Source organism: Micropterus salmoides, unplaced genomic scaffold (assembly GCF_014851395.1).
Source record: "Micropterus salmoides isolate LMB-PRFRI ecotype aquatic unplaced genomic scaffold, ASM1485139v1 Ms_hic_scaffold_17, whole genome shotgun sequence".
Classification (NCBI taxonomy): Eukaryota; Metazoa; Chordata; class Actinopteri; order Centrarchiformes; family Centrarchidae; genus Micropterus; species Micropterus salmoides.
Window position 1 is genome coordinate 12,709,630 of NW_024040817.1, and position 22,620 is coordinate 12,732,249.

At 38.2% G+C, this 22,620-nt stretch overlaps 1 protein-coding gene across 1 annotated transcript in view; it reads left to right on the forward strand.

The window, feature by feature from the left end:
- The window catches only part of angpt1 (angiopoietin 1), a 59,753-nt gene that overhangs the window by 30,273 nt on the left and 6,860 nt on the right, over positions 1–22,620 (forward strand). The window contains exons 5-8 of the mRNA XM_038725152.1: positions 772–896; positions 3,853–3,954; positions 7,453–7,619; positions 21,489–21,619. Coding sequence (XP_038581080.1) covers positions 772–896; positions 3,853–3,954; positions 7,453–7,619; positions 21,489–21,619 — 525 coding nt within the window. The remainder of the gene's footprint in view (positions 1–771; positions 897–3,852; positions 3,955–7,452; positions 7,620–21,488; positions 21,620–22,620) is intronic.

Genomic DNA, 22,620 nt, shown 5'->3' on the forward strand with positions numbered 1-22,620 from the left:
CTTCTGCCTCGGACTGCTTTTATATTTTCTCCTCTGAGATGTATAGATCTGAAATATGATAAATTGGCCTTTTAAGGGATTTTTTGCCATTTGTGATTTCATAAAACATTGTTGAACTATGATTTCCTTACTTGTAACACAAGAGGTTGCATGAATGGTAACAGGTGGACCTTTTGTACAGTGCTATTCTTGTGTCTGTGTCTGGCATATCAAGTGTCAACTTTTATCACAAAATATTGTAGCAGTAACACTTGAGCTGTAGCACCATGTCAGTCAAAGTCCAAATTTGCTCCTCTTATGTTTCTGACAGACAGCTGGCATTTGTGGCAACTCAATTTAGTGTGGGTTGTACAAAAATGACAACATTAAATCCAAGTTGTTCTCCAAGAAATAATTATGGCCCGTAACTTCTAGATAAACCACAACTTTTTTCAAGTTTCTGTTTGTGTACAGACAACAAACAAGCTACAAAGTGTTAATTAGTGAGCTTTAGAGGTGCTCGTCGCTGAATTTTTAAACTTTGGAGAGCGCCAAGCTAGTAGTTTCACCCCCACTTTCAGTCTTTAAGATAAGCTAATCTCCTCGTGCGTGGCCCCAGCAGTAAACCTAACTCACAGACATGAGTGGTATCAATTTTCTTTTTTACTCTCAGTAAGAGTAAAATAAATGTGTAAGTGTATTTCTGAAAACAGTGATTTTCAATAGTTGCGCTTCAAGTAGGTGCTTGTGCTTGATTTTTTGTTGTAACAGTTTTTTCTATTATGTCAACAGTTGTGCCTAATAGTACAAAGGTGGAGGAAGAGAAGAAGTTCCGTGACTGTGCCGACCTGTACAAGGCTGGCGTCCATAAGAATGGAGTCTACACCATCCAGATCAACCCCCAGGAGACTAGAAAGGTGGGAAGTTACAATATCTTACAATTATTTGAAAAAATCTGCCAATATCTTTTTCACTTCGAGGCTGCTATTTCATAGTGGGTTTACGCTATAGAGTTTCAAAGAGAGACTCTCTTTAAGTGAGCTAAAAAGACCCTCAGCCACTGATGAGTGTGAATGATGGGTGCTAGCTGCTGTAGGAATATTGAAAGCTGAATATATACTAAAGCTCTTTGTGAGTGCTGGAGGTTAGCAGCGGGTAAGGTAGTAGGGTGAAACAGCACACTGACCTAATCAGGATGGTGACAATTGTGCAATTGTGCGTGTGGGTGCAAATGTTCTTAACCTCAACACTATACTCTTATCAATAGAGTGATGATTTCAAAAGTTGGCAGAAGGTGCATATTTTCTATTCTTAAGATAATGGGTCAGCTTTTGAACATATTTGTGAAAACATCATCTAAGCTTCAACCGGCAAGCGGCTGATTTCTGAGTGCTGTTGAATGGAAAATACCCTAGCTAAGAGAGCCTACGTATGTTGATACAAAACAGTATCTTCTAATTTTTCAACAAACCCACACATATTTGGTTAAGTAGGCCTACTATAAGCAATTTAAAAAGTGTCTCCTTTTACAACATTTAGGAGGACCCATTGTGCTGTTCCATACAGAAGGTAGAAGCTAGCTAGCTTAGCTAACTCGCTTTTGCTTTCTGAGTGGCAGCTAATCTAGTTTTATAACTTTAGTACTGATTCACACTAGACATTTATTTTACTTCATGTTATTTCAACACCTGCTGAGTCACTGGCATTCTCACACGCTCAGCTGCAAGAAGGGGCCGAGCTAGCTTTGTTTCTTTCATGGGTCATGGCATGTAGTTAGTGGCAAATGTGATGGCACTGTGAAATCTCTCAGCATCAGGTTACCTCAGCAATGAATGGGTTACCCTGTGATTTGAATCACAACCTGATCACAACACAGAGTAACATAGAGTAATATAGGTAGTGCTCAAATCAGAAATAGGACAAATCAAAAATTCATGCCAGCTGGAAAATACTAGTCCTAGTTGCAGAACAGTTTTGAGCAAAAACGTAGGCTACATGGGTACAAAAACAAGGATAGGGTATAGGGTGTCTGCGGGGTCTTAAAAAGTTTTAAAAGGTAATAATAAATCAATTTAGCGAAAATTAAGACCTTTAAAAATAATTGAAAAGTCTTAATCGCCATTTAATAAGGTATTTAATTTTGTAGATATTTTTGTGAAAATCCTTTTTGCCCAAAGAGTTTGTATGGTAAAAATGTGGGTGAACGTATTTATTTATATTGCATAGCCAAAAACACTTGATAGGCAGGACGTACCTTTAGTGGCTGTGTGATTCTTCTGTGAAACGTTAGGTGCAGGAATCTACCGTGCGAGCCTTTCACTCTCATCCGCCCCTAAAAGTAGATCCGTGCAAACCGGGAAACTGATTTACGAGTACAACCGACCCTAACCTTCCACCAGCCTGGACCCCAATGCTAATCGTTCAAAACATAGTCGGACTGAGCTCTGGGGTCCGCGTTTAAAAACAAGATATGTTGTCAGCAGGTGAAGCGGTAAGACAGAAGACAACAGGGAAAATATAAGCAGCGTTTGGGTTTATCAGTGCCTTTTATCGAAATATGTTCAAGTGTTCATAAAGCTGATGTGCTCGTCAATGTCACTTTTCGTGAACAGATCAATCGCAGCCTGAATGGAGCAGAATATTTAAAAAAGTCATCGTTCTGCATAAATAGATTATTGATGCGTTAGTAGACTACTTAAAATTAAGGTTAGAGACTAACTACTACCATGTAGAGCAGTTTTCTTGCACAAAGTTAATGAATAAAAAACAACTCCAAAATGAAACAGCTTATTATTATAATAGTGGTTAGGTATATACAGTACTATTATATGAAATTATAATGAATATAGTAACATCATATAAATAATATACAAATACAGTCATTTACACTGGCTCCTCCTCCAGGTTGTGGATGGATCCTCTGCAGCAGACAGATGTAGCCAGAGTCAGGATGTCACTGTGCTAATATGTGCTGCTTCTGCAACATGTTAATCTTGTTCTATTTAGATAACATTGTATGTTTTACTAAAGTTATTGTTATAAAAACTTACCAAAAACCCTTTTGAAGTTGTGTTTCTGACTCAACCGTTTACAGCTCAAAGTAGCGCGGCAGTCTTAAAATATGTTGAAAAGGTCTTGAAAAAGGTTTTAAAAAGTATTGAATTTTACTTCAGGATTCCTGTATATACCCTGTATATGGATGGATATATATATATATATATATATATATATATATATATATATATAAGGTTTGTGGGGTTTGTATACGCTCTTGGTGCATTTATGATTATGTTAGTTTTTGGGAAAATGATTCCGTGAAGGGCCTTAATTTTACCCAGGCTGTGTTCATGTGTGTTCAGCTGTGTGGACTGGCTAAGGTGAGAGACCTTCTCCACTCCACCCTGGGGTCTCTTCCTCAAAACAAAGAGTAACACTGCAGATAGAGCGCCAGCCCTGTGTTATCACCTTACACACACTGAGGTCCAAGGTTAAGGGCCACATTACACCCAGGACGGCCACTTTGATCCTGCAGAAACAAGGGCCTGTGATGAGGAACATCTCTGGGGAGTTGGTGAGGGATAAGGAGACACTGATTAACTTTGACGAGGACACAGATCCGTCACATTCCCAAAGATGATTCATCTTGAAAGCCTGGAAAAGGAGTGTCTGAAACCAAATAATTGTCCAAATGACCCTTCATTGTTTGTTAATGCCGCTGAGAGTGTTGAATGTTGGAATCATTGTCTTGCTAGTTCAATCACATCTTAAGAATCCTCCAAAAATGTAAAAAGACCTATGGGTGTTATCAGTGTTCCATTATCTTCAATCATGTGTTTTCCCATCTTCTTTTGCTCTCTCATTTCAATTGTGTAGGTGTATTGCAACATGGAAACAGCCGGTGGCGGATGGACGGTCATCCAGCGCAGAGAAGATGGCAGTGTGGACTTCCAGAGAACGTGGAAGGAGTACAAGATGGTGAGACAAGAAAATACTTGCACACAGATCCTTGCTCATCATGCAGAAATTATCCATATCCATTAAAGCCAAGATGATAATGGTGGTCCACAAGACAATGAGTCAACACACAGACAGAAAGGGAGAGAATTACGAAACAGTGTGATGACCAAAACATCCTCTTCTACAAGGGTTATGACAAATAGAGTGCGTTTTTTGGCCTTGATTGAACATACTGAAAACTAAGGGGTAGGACACACTGATCCAAGACCATTTGGACCACTTCGGCCAGATATTATTACTCCTAAGCGATAGCTCCCCTGTCGTTTTTGTACTAGCAATATTGTCTAGGGTCTCTGAGACTTGCTCCACTCCTCAGTCGAGGTTTAAGTGACATGCTGTTATTCTTCCTCTTATCCAACAGGAAATTATTACCTAAATGTTAAAACAACACATTTGTTTAGTCTCTATAGCACTGTGCCAGCTGTTTCATCTGTTTGTCATCAAGGAGTAATCTATGCATATTTGCATTGGGAGTGTTAACATTTTCAACCTAAGCTGTGTTTAGACAGTAGATTGGATTTATTATAGCTGGCAGTTGCATTGCTGGTGTTTTCTGCGTAAGGCGTAAGTCACCTGTGTAGAGCTTCCACTAGCTGTCAGTTTATTGTCAAACGAACTATGTTCACTCTATCCACTATAATCTGCTTTCTATTTCAAGTTTAATTACTTCCCCTCTCCACTGCTCTTGGTGTACAATGTACCAGTCAATGGAAAAGTATTTCAAAGATTTATAAACCAAATAACCCAAGTTAGATCAAATAAAATACGCTGGGACTCAACACTGGTGAAATGTTTGAATGGTAAAACAGGAACGTAAACCAAATAACCCAAGTTAGATCAAATAAAATGCGCTGGGACTCAACACTGGTGAAATGTTTGAATGGTAAAACAGAAACAGAGCGATGATAAAAGACAGCAAGAAGAACAAAGGAGAAGAAGAATATAAAGATAATGTGAGGCCTAAAAAGTGAGCACCAATCAGACAGCTGTGAAAATCCTCCAGCCTTGAACAGGTGTACAGATAGAGAGCATGGACTGCATTACAGTACACGAGAGCACACTAATGGACCTTGGCCAACATTTACAGTAATGATCAGATGAACAGTTTAATATTTATGTTCTTCTCCTTGAAACAACTGAGGGTGATGGTGTTTTATTGTGTTATTAATTTTTACATTCTTGGTCTCCTGAGACGTGCTCACAGATGTAATGTACTTGGAGGATTTGTAAATATTTCAGTCAAAGATGATGATGATGACAGAGATGCTGTTTCTTTGTGGGAGTATGGAGAAACTTTTGGCAAGACATAGTGCACACATTCAAATGAAAGTAATTACATTACCAGGAGACCAAACATCACAGGAGACCTTGCAAATTATATTCATAACTTTATCTTGTCAGCATGTGAAAATGGTGCTACCCCTGTAGGTACTTATAGTATGCAATTGCCAAGGAGGAAGTGGAAAGCTCAGTTACTTAAATAGTAAGTTTACAATAACCAGTGAGCTGTCCATCAACCTGAGTCAGTTGTAACACATGAAGATCACATTAACAAGTGAGCAGAAACTAGTTAGCATAAGGTAATGGATAAAGAACTAGTTAAATAACGGATAAACAGTTGAAATATAGCAGTAAGTAATATAAAAACAGTTGAAATAGTTAATGTTAGCTAAAGTAATGAATAAACCCTTAAAATAGTTTGCAAAAAGTAATGAAAAAACTGTTGAAATAGTTAACGTTAGTTAAAGTAATTAATAAACAGTTAAAATAAATTGCAAAATGTAATGAAAAACAGTTGAAATAGTTAATGTTAGCTAAAAGTAGTGTATAAGCAGTTAAAATTTAGCTAAAGGTATTAATAAACAGTTGAAATAGTTTGCTAAAAGTAACGGATAAACAGTTGAAATAATTTGGTAACGGATTAAAATAGTTAGCTAGTAGTAGCTTAAGTCGCCTAATGGATACACAGTAACTTCTGCCACTTGGAGCTGGACGTTTCAACTAACTGAATGCAAATTTGACCAAAGCAACTTAAACATTGGCAATTCAACTGTATTAAATAAAAATTGTAAAAAACAAAAACAAAAAAAACAGTCCACTTTTCATCCACTTTTATATAATGCTTATCTGATACAGCTGTGAGGGTACGTCATACAAAAAATATTAAGAACCACTGGTTTATCTTTGTATGTTCAACAGTTTCTGATATTTACACTGTTCAGCATTTACAATTACTTTTTCCCAGACAAAGTGATTTTAGCAAGTGTAACTGAAATGCAAACCAAGCGCTCAGTCCAACAATATGACTAACCATCTCCTCATCTTTTCTGAGCTGAGTGATGTAGATCAGGTTTGCGTGTGAAGGATCGCAAAGCACCGGAACTATACAAAGGAAAACTGTCAACAAAGCTTGACTCCAAGCATTTGCTCTTGCCAGGGTTCTTGAGATATACTGCGATCACAGTAAGAGACATTGGACCAAGCTGAAAGCCAGTCAGAATGGAACATCTCATCAGGAGTGAGATCAATTGTAGAGAAAGAGAGAGAAAAAGAGGAGAGAAAGCGGTAATGGGCCCCAGTCACTTTCTCTTCCACCCACTCGGCAGGACATGCCTAAGGCCCAAAGAATGCCCCATATTTACTTTCCCTCCTTCCCATTTCTCATCACTACACACACTCAGCACAGACACAGACTTCTCCCTGACTTTGCCTCCTTAGCCCACTTCACCCCCCTTTCCCTCAATCTTTAATGGAGCGGTCCAGCGTAGACTATCCTGTCAGAGCTGTAATGTCATCCTGCTTTGTGATATTCCCCTCTTCAATCCACTGCTCTTGCTGCTGTCAGAAGCACTTTGCCTGTGACCGGGAGTCACTCTGATCAAATACAGACTTTTGCAGTTATTTGAAGGTGTGTCCGTGCATGCAGTTTATATTTTGAGAAAAAAAGTACTTAAGTAATAATGAGTTTAACATGTGTGACGTGAGTGGAAGACAGAAATGGAAAAAGGTGTGTCGTTTTCAGCTGGTACCAATTTAGGCACGTTTATAGGTATGTAAGTCTATCCACGTGGAGGATCAGGTCCAAAGCATGCCTAAAAAACCTACATAAAATATTTTAATATACAATGTGAGTAATATGCGTGGCTTTTTCACTGAGGTCTGGAGAAATGAAACCCTGGGATGCTATGAATGAAAAAAATCTTCAGCTTCTGCTGATGCATAAACAACCACATTATTTATTATCAGAAACCATTTGCTCTGATCTTATTTCTGATTGACAAAAAATAAATTAGGAAATTCCATCACATCCATTCCACAATCCTCTAGTGTTGAGATTTTATCATTCTAAGGAAAAGAGAGAAGCTAGCAATGAATAATCTCAAGCCTGTGATTTACAAAAAGGATTTTCAGTGGTATGTCTACACCGATTATTGTGTTTCTCTTCCTTCATTGCAGGGTTTTGGGAGCGTGTCTGCAGAGCATTGGTTGGGAAACGAGTATGTTTACCAGTTTACAAGCCAGAGGCAGTATGCCCTTCGTGTGGAACTGACAGATTGGGACGGACACCAGGCCTTCTCACTGTATGACCGCTTCCAGATTGGCAGTGAGAAACAAAACTACAGGTAATACCGCTCATGTTGCTACTGGTAGACAAATAAGGGGATTATTGTTTTTATCTCAGCACTGGATCTGTTTTCGGTTTGAACAGCAGTTGCATATTTGCACCACATGTTAAAGTGATAAGCCCGGTTGAAACATGACATATTAATGAATCTGCAAATAACTGAAAAAAATATTTTTAGCAGTAGAAGTAGCATGACTCTATCCATGGCAATGTTGGTAAGTCTCTCCAACCACTTTGGTCCAGATTGTAATATTTTAACTACTGCTGGATGAATTTGCCATGACATGTAGTACATGGACGAGAGCTGGGATGAATGAAACATGGGAAGAAAGTAAGACAGCAGTTTTCTCTGAACTATGCCAAACTATGTCAGCACGTACAGTATGCAATTACTGAAGTCCAAAAAATCAGGTGGATATGTCACGTTGTGTTTATTGTTCAATGTGTCATTGTCATGATCAAATTGTTTCTTCTGTCCCATCCCTGTTGCACAGCTTCTATTCTAATTCAAAGTATATCAAAGATGTTCCACATTTTTACAAAAGCATCTGGTATTGATAGAACACACATGTGAGTTGTTGATCACAACAAATCATTTCTGACTGTAACATTATCTTTTAAAACAAAGTTTATCTGAAGGGGTTTCAATTGTCCTGGCTCTTCCCTATAATAACTTTAGTGATAACCTGGCATACTTGTTAGGTCAAAATTTTATGCTAACATTGATATTGTAACCACATTAGCATGACATCATTAGCATTGCTGTGACTTAATATAGCATCACCGACCAGCTAGCGTAACTCTTACACAATGTCTAACAGTGAAAGCAGCAGATGCTTGAGTCCTCTGGCTGTGTCTACATGGGATGCGTCCAGCCACAGTACTGAGTGTAGGTCATGTTTTGGCAGAAAAATAGGCAAAATATGCTGCATTACACAGGTTGACCTATAGGGCACAGCCGTTATATTTGTTCCATCAAGCCTCTAGTCTTCAGAAGACAGAATGAATAAAAAATTATAGGAAATAACACTTCACTGGAAAGACAAAATATTCAACAGTATTAAAATTATATTCATTTTTAGTAACTGAGTTTCCAGACACTTCAGTCATGTTTATCCTGTAAGGTAAGTCTGTGGCAAGATTTTTGTCATTGCAATACCTAATGTATCGCTTGTCATTGTCTCGTCATTACAAACTTTCCTTGATTGACGCTTTGTCCTTGTGTCCTTCGGGGGTGAAGGGGCGAAGCTTTCTGTTTCCTTTTGAGGGGGTTAATGATAACAGGACTCAAACTATGGCAGATGCTTGGCCCTCTCAGATGTGGAAAACTACTGCAAATTCCACAGAGTTCCAAGCAATTGCTGGCTTAAGAGGAGGTCTGACATCTCCAATTCAGCAGTTTTGCCTGGATGGCTGGTTCTCTCTGATAAGACGTCCCTTGCTGCGAAATGCCTTGTGTTTGGCTTTGAATGACGAAATAAGGGAGATTCTGAGGCTTAAAAGCCGTTACCTCATCCTTTCATTGCTTGCCCCCAAGTTCCACAAAACAATACATAAGTGTTTCCCAACAGTGGGGGGCTGTTAGGCTTGTTGCCATATCTAATTTTCAGAATTGTCTAGCGATGACAGGGGTATCACTTCGCAGGCTTTCAGCCTTGAGGAGCTTGTACCTGGACTCTGTGGTTTTCTCTGAGGACAGGAAAAATGGTTTTCAATCAAGCTGTTTTTTGGTTTGGTGTGACCGTAGTCTAACCATCTCCAGTTTTAGCACTTATTTAAATGCACAGGCTATCAACATAGCACCGCTTTTATCCAATTTCCAAATCCATTTTATACAGTTGCGATACATGTCAGAGGTCTGGGACAACAAGTGTCTTGCTCAGGGACACAATGGTGGATGGGTCACAGTGGGGGATTGAACCCAGGTCTTTCACACCAAAGGCAGGCATTTTATCCATTGCGCCATCACAGCCACACAAGTGCAGGCCCACCAAACCTCAATACTTACTTAACTTTATCTAAGAGAAAGCTAACACTTTGCTTTTATATCATCCCACACTCGACCTTTTGTATTTTTTTTTTATTTGAATTACGGAAACAATAATTGATTTTGTCCCACTGAGGCAGGCAAAGGGCATCCCTGGCCCTTCTAGCCTGTTTTGGATGCAGGCTCATACTGTTTCGGAGTCCAATCAACACGCTGATCTCTATAAATAGATTTGTTCTTGAAAAATATTTGTGGTATGATAATCACACATTGCTTCTCTGAAACACTGGCCAAAACAAACCAGATGGCTGGGCCCCAAATAAACCGACATTGCCATGTTCTCTATTTTTTCTGCTTTGGCAGGTCCTTGCTTTTAAATGTCAAACAATCTGGGGGCGAGTTCTCCAAATTGCATTTATTGCTCTGAAACATAAGAGATAGCTGTAAGTGATATGGTGTTTCTTTTAGTTGGCTTTTTTATTATTATGTGTCATCTGTGGTGGTTTACTGGAATACAGTCAGCAACAGTGTGAGTCACAACATTTATAAAGACCTCATATGGTAAAGTCAATCCACTTCACTCTCTCTGTCTCAAACACACACACTGTAAGAGCAAAAGCACATAAAGAAGGCCACAAACGGACCAGCACCACTTGGACACTAGGTAAAGTATTTGAATAGCTAGTGGCCAAAGATGTACTCGACTCACCATTTACCAGCCAGGAAATGTGTGTTTTGCTGCCAGCTTCTTCTTCTTTTTCAACAGAAATTACTCAACTTGCAGAAAGGAAGGGGGGGGGGGTTGGTGTATTTGTAATGCTTAATAAATTAAATCATGTACACGGAATAAATGTCATATTTATTACCAGCAATCTCAAGGTTTGGACCTGCCATTCATCTTTATTTAGTCATATAATTCTTGTTGGCTTTGTCACAATAAAGTTATATCAGTACATTATTAACAATCAGATGATTGATATTAATTGACTAACATTTTAAAAATAAGGCGTTGTTTCAGTACTTAGGTTCCATTTGGTAGAGATATTTTGACAGTTGTGATATAAGTGGGTGAACTTGATGTCCCAGGAAATCCATTTGAGCATCAATAATCAGTTTTTCCCCCAAATTTAATGGTACTGGGAGTTTTTGCTTGTGTTGAAGGCCTTTTTTCAGGAAGCCAATCCTGCCCTCAGAGAGTTTGTTTCTATGATAACTGATGGTGTGACAACCGATTAAAGCTTGTTAATACAGCAGATTTCATGCAGTCAAAAACTGTTAGGTACAAGGGCTTAAAGCTTCAAAGTTTTACCAAAAAAATTGATGATTGAAAACTAAAACAAGAAGCACATGTCTTTATTTCTGTATTTACTGTATGTGAATATAATATTATGTGGAGCCGATTAATCTATTATTCGATAAACAGCATGAACCTGCAACAATTCTGGGTAACACTTGATAATTGATTAATTGTTTAAGCATTTTTTATGGTTTCCTTAGTAATATATCAACTTGGGCTTTGCTGAATTGTGATGGCAAATTTTCACCATTTTATGACCTACAGTATTTATGCAACCTCTGGTTCCAAGACTCAGTGCAGACAACACAAAAAGATACCTTAACCATACCATAACCAACATCTGGATTTGAAAATAAGGGAAATAATAAGGGAAATTTTCAGGCAAACAGCAAGCACCAGGCAACTATATATCATGCGCAAAATCTACCATGCATTGGTAGATGCAGTACCAACCAAATAAAAGAAGAAATCAAATCTGGCACATCTGCACAGCATAAGCTGACATCAACAATGTTGTCTTCGGACAAATCATGTGGACAGCATTTTGCAGGGTTGACCAGAGCTACAAAGTTCCAACTGAACCACAATCTCATAATATTGTGAAATGAGGTCTTTGAGTTTTTTTATTCTTTGTGAATGGGGTCACCATAATTGCAGAGGTTAGTGTCTTTATAAACAGCAGGAAAAAGGTACCCTATGATCATATCTAATTTGGTTGCTGTTATACAGCATGGGGTGCAGAAAGGAAAATATAAAATCAAATATAATTTCATGACCTGCAAATATTGTTGTAACAACAGTCATCAGATGAGTCAGTACACATTCAGTTAATCACCCTCATTTATCAAAGTTTCTTTGCTGCAAAAATGTGCTTTGCGCTACATATCAATATGAATAGAAGGGGCAAGTCAACTTGTATGATACAGAAAGCAAAATAGCAAGGAGGCCGAGTCAAATTTTAGAAAATACAGATGGAGTGAAAAGAGTGAAATGGTGCTGAGTCAGAGGGGAAATTATGGCACAGAATGAAGAAAATTGCATGTTACGCAATGCTAAATTATGCAACTAGAAAAGACAGAGCCACAAACTGAAGTGAAATATACAAAATGCCAGCTTACATAAACAGTTTCAAGTAGATAAACAGTTAAAGTTACAGAGGAGTATATGCCTTTCGATTTATTGGTGGCTTTGTACATTTTTCCATGATGCAATTTTTAGACAAAGGCTTTGTAGATAAATAAATACCAAGGATTATTATGTTTCTAACAGTCCCAGTAAACCTGTCTTATACAGTGCAGCGCTGTATATTGTAATTATTTCCAGTAACAAACATAAAAGGTTCTCTGTAATTGTAATTTCTCTGTGACCAATTGAACAGAATTATAAAAGTATTAAACAGTATTGTCTGCATAAAGTTTTATTTGAAGACAATCACTAATATAAAAGCACAGAAAGCTGAAAATAACCAGGATACTCAAACTAAGTGCATGTAAACATACTGAATGTTGGCAAGCCTCCAGTGGTTTACTTACTGTAACTGGACTAGAGGCCCACTTAAGAGCTATATAATAAACGCGTAATCATGTTTTAATAGACCTGGTCATTGAGCGGTAGAAAAACTAAAGTGGAATTTAGTATAATTGCTCTCCTAAATAATGTTCCTAGTTGTTTCAAGAGTGGAGTTTGCCCTGAAATAAAATAAAAAAATGAATTAGCGTTGTTGCAGTATGGGGGTAATAAAACCCAAAGGTTTTGTATGTCTCATGAGAGAAGAAAAGAAAAAGAGACACAGTAAGTAAAACAGTTGTGAGCATAGACTGTGTAAAAGAGCACATAGCCGCAGTGATGTCACCTTTGGTTTGGGTTATGACCGTTTTGAAGCCTCGAGTTTGGCATTTGGCCGGCGCCATCTTGTTTTTTTTGGAATCAGAAGTAACCATATTTGGAGGGTGGAGCTAGCTTGCTTTGTTAGAAATATAATTCACACTGAACTGTGATATTAAGTGGACGCTAATTTTGACTGGTGAACAACAGGCTTAAAACAAAATGTACTTACCTGAAAAAATGAACAGCTGACTCCTTAGAGTGTCTTTTAGTAGAATTTGAAAGAATGCAGGTTACAGGTACTTGACAATTAGCTTTACTTTTCAAACCCAGAGGTTGAGATTATTTGATAAAGGAAGATATACTGGTTACATAGACTATATATAAGAAATGGACATAGTCATGGTGACGTCACCTGTTGGTTTGTGGACTGCCATTTTGAAGCCTCGAACAACAGTCTTAAAACCAAATGTACTCACCAGAGAAAGTGAACGGCCAACTCCTAATAAGCTTTTTCAATGCTGCTGGTTAAATTTTAGACAGTGCCGTAGGTACGAGTTGGCTCTGGCCTGATTGACAGGTCGCCATGGTAACGACTTGACAATCATAGATAATCCCGCCCTGAAACATACTCTGCTTTGTGGTCTATTTTAAAATAAATAGGACCATAATTTACTAAATGAACATCATGCTGTGTTGAAGAAGACTTGAAACTAGCGACAGAGACCATAAACTCATCAGGAAAGTGTTTACTAGGGTAATTATTCAGCTGAGAGGTAGGGTCATTTTCCCATTATTTCTAATGGAGCCGGACTTCTTTTTGCAATAGAATGCAGGTTTCAGGGACTTCCGCATCGGCTTCATATTGTAGACCGGAACCTTCCCGCTTGACTGGTTAGTACTAAATTCATTAACAATGTGACAGTTAGGGCCACATATAGAAGTCTTTGATCTGGCATGAAAATAAGTACATGGTGATACATTACTTTTTTTTTAGGATCTTAGTGAAATACTTAGAATTTCTTTGTGAACACCTTTTTGTGATGTGGGATGCCACATACAACCCATTTTTATATCATATTTTCCATTAACTTTCTATGAAATGTACATACAGTTTACATACAAAACTTCTCTGCTCAATGCTCAACTATAGAAACCCAAAGCTTGACCATATATGTATAGTTTACTGTTTTCCTAGAACTAAGAATTTAAAGTTTATACTGCTACAGAAATGTGGATCACTGTGGAGTATGTTTAATGCACCTTAAACACTAATGTGCTTGTGAAGATGTAGAGCTTATCAAGATGTCTGAGAACCAGAGAGTACCATAATTTCCAAAGTTGCCTGAGGTAAACATTTAAATTCACAGTAGTTAAAGATATGCACAGACACAAGTTGAGGTTTACATGGAAAAATATTCTTTCAACCCCTCCCTGCTCAAAGAAAAGACTTATGTTTATTTTTGAACGAGCCATTACATCTTTATTCAATATCCTTCCTTGTTTGGACAGCCAAGTTATTAAATCTAGTGATTTCTCCATATGGTAATGGCCCGATTTCCACGTGGAATCAGATAGATCTCATTTAGATGTTTTTCATGTGAGGATTTAGGAAAGAAATTGGCAGAGATTTGAGTTCCAAAACATGGAAACCTCTCTATTTTCCAAGACTCTCACTGCAATTATCTTGGATATCATACGTTGTATCTTAAACCTCATACCTGGAAGCGCCAGGTTCTACACTTTCCAATGATACGGAGATGAAGCATCAAAGCTATAGGCTGCAACACTTGTCTTAGAGAGCAAAAAAGGATCAGCATCAGTACTTGTTAGAAATGAACATTTTTCATACGACGTAAAGTTGATTGTGTCGGCTCTCTATTACTTTGTCGAATTAAACAACAGAAAACCCAAGAAATTAGATTTAAAGAACAGATGGAGAATAAAACAAAAAGAAATTACTGATCACATAAAAAACATTCCTAACTCAAGGTCCACAGATTGGCTTTGTCCAGAGCTCTCAACCAAACAGCATGGTGTTCATAAGTCTGTTGACTAAAAGCAATATGCATGCAACCATATCGGGATGGGTTCAGCGATGCTTTCTTGTCATTAGAACAAAAGGCAAATTTCCATTTTGTCATTGCAATATGAGCTTCAGCTCTTTTTCTGGTAGTAATTACAGTATGTTGTCCTTTTAATGGAAGTGAGACATAAAGAAGATGATCGGCTGTTCACATACATATTTTAGGTAGTAAGTTTACTGCAGAAAATATTAAGAATTAGCAAGCATGTTGTCACTTTTTATGCACTATATCTAACCTATAGCGTTTGCATCAGTGTATGTGTCTCAGTGGAGCTATATGAAACCCAAGAGAGCAGCCAAGCGGGTCTCAGGTTGGAGAACACCTGCAGCTTTGCAGTAGGAAGCAAACTATTGGTCAAGGTGATTAACCTCTACAATGGGCCAATCAGACTGCAGTTCAGGAGGCTAATGACTGCCAGGTGTGTAACAGCACACGCAGAACCCTCAGCTGACTGAGTTGTCGCCTTCATGTATGGAGATGAAAGAAAAGAAAATAAGCACGCTAAGCTTGGCTATGTCAGTCAAAAGATGAAAAGTGACCGATTTTAAACAACCACTTTTGTTAGAGCCTCAAGGATTTTGTGTACATTATAGTGATCATTTAATATTTCAATATTTTATTTCTGTCGTATTCTTCAAAGAATCACTTGACCCTTGCACAGGCTAACATCCATTCCATTGGACACATTTATTTATGTTTTTGGGGCTTTTCCCCAACCTCTCCTGAGAAAATCTTTCATAAAGTTATACATAAGCAATGTCTTCTGTTCAGAGTAACACAGTGCATTGTGAAACGGGAAGTGTCAGATAAAAGTAAGACTGCAAACAGGCAACCTGTTAGGAGATCTGTGACACCACACCAATCCCAGCCTATTCAGCTCTAATCCAGCAAAGGACACATTTTGTGGAGAAGCAGTTCCAAGGAGCCCTCTGTGATTCATTCTCTGCTTTAAATTAAGTGCATTTCTACAAATATGAAGGCTGATTAACATTTGCTGAGGGTTTTAAGGTGCTTTATAGACAGAACAGCTCTGGGGTGCTAAGCATGATGAGGCTAGTCTATCAGAACTCTTTTTAAATGTTTAAAGTCAAATTTTATTTTTGTAATAAACATGGTAAATAAGTTATATTATGGTTATAATTTTTTGAATATAATTCATGAAAATGACTAAAATTGTAAAGCCTTCATTGCCCTTAATGTCAATCATTGTAACCTAGTTTTACTTGGAAGTGCTCTCAGATAAACATATCAAATTCATCTGATTCCTCACCTGACCCTGCTACAACTTATTTCCCACGTACACAGTTTGCAGCTGTAATACTCCAGAGCATAGACTCATTATGACTGAAACTGAATCTGCATCAAAGTTACTTACCCTGAGTGGTATTTTCTCATGCAAATAGTTTTGTTTTATTTTCACAGGTTTTGATTCATCTCTATTGGAGACATTTAGAGCCTTTCCTAATACAATACGGGTGTGTGGAATTTCATTTGTGGTGCTTTTCTCCTTTTTGCAATGACCCATCAATTGCAATGACATTTGCAATGACCCATTATGCTGTTTACAGCAGGAAACTGGAAGCTAGGCTAACTCACTTCCACTCGGAAAGTGGAAGCGAGTTAGCCTAGCTTCCATTTGAACAGATTCCTACTTGATGTTACTCGTCAATCATATTATTCCAACACTTGTTGAGTGCCACAGTTAAACTCCTGCACACTACACACACAAACACACAAAAGTGTTTTGTTCACACCACATTATTCAGACGAGGGAGGTTAGCTAGGGTTAGCTATGTTTCTTTTATGACTACAAATACCACCCAAATTGAATTGGGTGATCTGTGTGATCAGCCCAAGTATCAGCTCAGATTTCTCAAACGATTTGGAAATAAAAGCAAAAACTGTGTCTGCATGACAAGATACCACCAGGGGTAAATGGGAAAATATGTGTTTTCATAATTTATGTGAACTGAACCCTTAATGATGACATGCACCATTGCGACTTTCTAAATATGTTGCAAGATCACAAACAAGCCGGCATCCCTGGTGGATATTAGAAGAATTAGATGGCGGGACATCAATCTCCCTCCCAAGAGGTGTCATTGAGTAAAATCTAATTATTCCTCTCACAGCTCAATATTTTGGTTACTAATGATCCTTGACCAATCACATTACTAAGTTACTTTAATGTGAACAATCAGATTAGCATGCTTTGCCTGTTAAGTTCCAGATCTGGCTGAGCAGATGTCTGTCCCCTGATACATTTCATTAACATCAATTACTAGACGCCATCTCTCTGTCAATCTTCTATGTCTCTCTTTTTTCCCCCACTCTCATTCTTAGAAACAGGCCTCAGGAAACGCATCTCTTCCTCTTGAGTTCATATACTTGGCTCATCTTTAGATTACTGCACTTATCATTTGAGTGTATAATGGATTCTGACAGGAAAAACTGCAGATGTCAGTTGAGTTTGGGGTTTGTTGGTCTGGTAAATATGCAGCACACCCCGTAAACACAGCCGCAGACTATTTAAAGCACCCTGTCAAAGTGCAACGCTGAAAATCCCCCTTGATGATGTGCCTTGGCCTGTCGTCAGCGCAACAGAGATCGTAAGAGCTTTGAAAAATGGAGAATAGATGTGCAGCAAAGTCTGGTCTTTATCAGAGCAGTAGCAGACCTCATCCTTGACACTGCATGTGTTATTACTCAGGAATTAGCTGATAGTAGTAATGCTACCCGTAAGTGAAGTGCATTGGGATATGAGTTAACTTTACTCTAAAGACATCTGTTGCCTTGTACGCAACTGTTAATAACTTGTGTCGCAGATGACGTACTGATTACAGCAACATGCACATTTATACACACATGCAAGGGCTTATAATATACTCACACACTCTTATTCAAAATTGCCATGTCCAGTGGTCATTTGATGCCATTGATTAGACACATGACTAACCCTTACATTGTAGGATTACACATATTGGTTTAGTGGCTAAATTCCCCACTGTGACTTGCACTCACACTGCAGGCATTTACACAGCTGTCCAAATACAGAAGTCCTTCACATCAAATGACTTTCTTTCCTGGGGAATCTACCAGTCTCCTTCTTTGAGGTATTCAACCTGATGCCTCCAAGCTACACATTTCACTAAAGTGGGAGGTACATATGGCGTGTTCAACAGCTCCTGAAAATATGAAACATTGTTTTTGTATTTGTTACTTTCTCATCGGAAAACCTAAACCGGGTGTAAGGTTCAGTACACGCCCATGGTCCCTTGTTGTCCAGAAATGAACTCAGGAAATTGCCTTCAGTGCAAGTGAACCATACTTAATAACAGAGACCTCATTGGCATGGTGCTGCAGTCCTGCTCTTTGAATGTGCAATCTATTGGGAGGAGGTGAAACTGAGAGAGCGTGAGAGTAATAAAAGATCAAGAGAAAAGGACAAGTGTGTGATGCAGCAGATTAAGGGAAGGTGTGTTCTGATGGTAATGCTAGAGGATGAAGGAATTGTCAGATCTGCATGCAGCAATTCTCATTTGCACTGTGAGTGAGTTCACAGTGGGACACACCCTCTGAATCTGCTTCCAAGCTGCATATTAGTTTTCCATTTGTGTGTTGAGCGCTGAGTGTGTGAAGGAATTCAGCTTGGGAGTGGCGGCTTATCAGTCCCATTGACATGCTGCTTGTAATAATCCTTAAAGTGAAAAGATGGCAAGTAAGTTTAATACTAACTATCTCATCACCTCTTACATTGAATGGATAATTGCCAGGTGATGCTTAGCAGCTGTTTAGTTGATTATAGTATCACTATTCAGTATATACAGACCTGCATAGCAGCATCCGTTATACATTAACAAGAGTGTGGGCTTTCTGTAGCACATATTTAATAGATGACATACATTTTCAGGGTAATAGTTTGAGTTTATAGTGAAAATAACATCTTCATGTGCACATTAAATGATGCACTTTACAGTACATGCACAGCAGTGAGGGAGAGGAAGTGGGTAGCATAACCAGCAACAGTATAGTCACCATGGCTGAACAGACAAACTTTATTGACAAAAAGTAAAACAAGAAACTGAGCTAAAACTTCAAAGTTTCTATGGATGAGTTTGCAACAATGATGTACCAATTTACTTCAGGGAGTTTTTTTGATATTCAATATAAAGAAATTATGAATTCCTGGTAATAGCTCAGGATGATGCACTATGGATGCACCACTTTATTTTAGGGGACAGAAAATTGTAACTAAAATGTACACATTAAGGAACAAGTGATTAGTTATTGGTTTTGTGCCATTGCATTGTAGGTATCCCAATGTAGATATCCCAAGTACTCCCAAGTAAACTTTAGTATCAGCCAACCAGTAGCATCATTATCAGTAGATTCACATCTACCCTGCAGTACTTCTGAGTGATTCAGGAACAACCACAGCAATGCTTTCTTTACATGTTTGCAATTTACAATTATTACTGATATACTTAATTACTGTAAACCAGAACAAATCACACTCTTTTGCACCAAGCTCCCTTCCATAATGTTAAAGTGAGTTGTCTCCTGTATGCTGATCCCCTTTCTCAGCTTCAGTCAATTCAGCTTTATTGGCATGAATGTAATAACAACATTGCCAAAGCATCATATATACAACATAAGAACAATCAGCCCCATACATGTGTTTAAAAAAAAAAGAAATATTAAAAATTAAAATAAAATAAATAAATAAAACAGTAAGCGTGTGTGTGTGTGTGTGTGTGTGTGTGTGTGTGTGTGTGTGTGTGTGTTTAAAAAATACAACAGTGAATGAAACAGTAACATGTGTGTGTATATTTTAATAGACAAAAAAAGTTTTTTTAAAGAATTAATTGATTAAAAAATAATAATAAAAAAAGAAAAAAGAAATCAGTATCAAATGTAAAAACAAAACAATTACTAAAATATCAAATGATCAAAATAATAATAATTTGAAAATCTGTACAATTATTTGTTAGTCTGTGGTTCCGAACACTGGTTGTCCTCACTTCATTGCATTTAGGCATTTCTCCCAGTAAATAGGGGAGTTTCTGTGTGTCTGATATGAATTCGAATTCGGGGTATATTTGGGAAATGTTTGCAAAGTGTTTTTGTCTTTGTGTTTTATATTTAGGGCATGAGGTTAGAAAGTGCAGCTCTGTCTCTACCTGTCCCCTGTCACACTGGGAGAAGAGTCTCTCCTCTTGTGGTAGCCAGCTCTGTCTGTGGCGACCCTTTTTCTATGTGTTCACTCAGTCTGTATGTTGTCAACATTTTTCTTAATTTGGGACATTTTATTGTACTCAGGTAATTTGCCACTGTGAATTCTCTTTTTAGGGTCAGATAACATTGTAATTTACTTTGTGTTTTGGTCGTTTCTTTCCAGTATTCAATATATTTTTCTTTCTGCTTGCTGATAATTTGGTTTGGTCTGCTTGAGTTGGTGTTGCTGTCCTGAGGCTGTTTGGGACTTGTTACTGCAGAGGACCAGCTGGCTGAGGGGACTCTTCTCTGGTTTCAGCTCCTGGTATGTTAGGGCTTTGTGATGATATGTCTGGGGGTTAACTGATTTTAAGCGATTGAAAAATTTAAGTGATCTTTTCTGTATTTTTTAGTAGGAGGGGGTATTGGCCGAGCTCTGCTCTGCACAGGTTATTTGGTGTTTTTCTCTGCACCTGCAGGATGCTCTTACAGAACTCAGTATGGAACGATTCTATGATTGTTTTGTCCCATTTGTCAAATACATTATTAAGTTTTGGCCCCCAGATTTCGCTACCATATAGAATTATTGGTTCTAGTACAAATTGGAAAATTTTCAGCCAGATTTCAATTGGATTATATATTGTAATGTTTCTTTTTATTTATTTATTTCTCTTCAGTCTCTGTCAAGCAACATGGATCTTCAGTGGGTGTTGTTATACATTGTTCAATGTAATTTGAGCAGCTCCTCAGAAGACATATTGTAGATTTTGCACTGTATGCACTTAATAGTTATTGCATACCTGCAGTATTCTGACTTGCTTTCCAAAGATAAAATCCTTTAAAATATATGTGGACTGGCAGCAGAAAGTGTGGATGGTTTCATGAAAGGAATGTAATATGAGTAAAAGCAGAAGAACAGTAGGAACTTAAACACAAGAAGACAAGGCGAAATGTTGCATACCTGTCCAGCTGTGGAAGAATTATGATAGTTAAATAGGTTGCTTATTGATGTTTACTGAGTATAGCTGTTACAGGTCAGTATTTAATAATTTAAAACAGTTGTTGTGGTGTAAATTAACTGTGTACTGTGGCCCTGCAGATGGAGATGTGAATACCAGACATTCCTTATACTACATGTTCTCCCTCCCTCCCTCTCCCTGCCTCTCCTTCTCCCTCTCACTTTCCATTTATAATTCCTTCATATGTTCTCACTTTCTTTGCTTCTTTATTTTATATTCTCTCGACCTTGTTAATGTTGTTCCAGGTGTTCTACATGTACTCAATCATAACAAAAAATAAATATCTCTCAGGAGACATTTCTTGCTGCTTGTCATGTCTTCTTGCTGTCTTTATTGCTTACACTGCCCCACTCCCCCATACTCCTCTCCGTCCCCTTCCTCCTCCTGATGTGTTTCCATGTCCTGACTCCCTCCTCTTCCTCCTCCTGATGTCTTTCAGGCTGTTCCTGAAAAGCCACAGTGGGACTGCAGGCAGACAGAGCAGTCTAGTAATCCATGGAGCAGACTTCAGCACCAAGGACATGGACAATGACAACTGCATGTGCAAGTGTGCCCTCATGCTCACTGGTGGTAAGTGCAGCCAAAGTGCATTACAGTGAGGATAATCATACATTCATGGCATGACAAGGAATCTATATCACCATTACCTCCTGGAGTAACAATTGCAACAAATGTGTTGTTTAATTCAACCTGACTATCAGTTTTGTAGTTTCAATTAATTTTTAGTTATGATATCGCTGCACTCATCTAAGTAGTTGTTAAGATCAGGTACCATGGCAAGATCGCTACATTGAGGTTCGACAGGACAAAAATCATGAGTGGTAAGACAATCAGACTAGTTGTGAACAAGCCAGCAGTTTAGCCAGATTGTCTAAACCAGCAAAACCACCATTTAGAGGGGAACCTAAAATATATCTTATAATCCCTCATTGCACAGGAGAACTGTGTGGGCACACTACGGCAGCCACAGTGATCAAAGTTGAATCAGGTTGTTGGAAGCACAACAATGACATATTATCACCTCATAAAGTTGGCAACATGTTAGCAAATAGTTGCATATTTACACATCAACGAAGTCACAGAGAAGCAATAGCATTGTTAGAGTAGTGTCTCTGTAAGTCCAATATTTATTGTACTTTTAGCTCTGTTTTTGGTCTCCACCAACTCCTGACGGAAATACCTTGCTCTTTAGCTGATAAATGTGCAACTATGTTTGCCAGCCAGTCACACACTTTGTCTGTTTGTCAACAATTGATGAGAGAACGGTTAAGTTGCAAGCTGTAAAACCAAAACTATGTGCTAAAAGACACAGGAAAAAGTTCCATAGAGCTGATCAAGTTTTTGTGTTTTGCCTCATTCTTTTCAGCAATGTCTTCCTGCTCTCTGCTTAACTTGGGAAGCACAATGTTATTATTACCAATAAAAAATAATTGGTAAATCTACAAAAAAAAGCCCAACATGTAATAAACCGGAATGATCCTTTAAGCATTTGCCTCGGTATGGCACCAGCAAGACAATACAGAATTGCTTTTATGAGAAAACAATGGCATGATATAACCATTCCAAAAGCT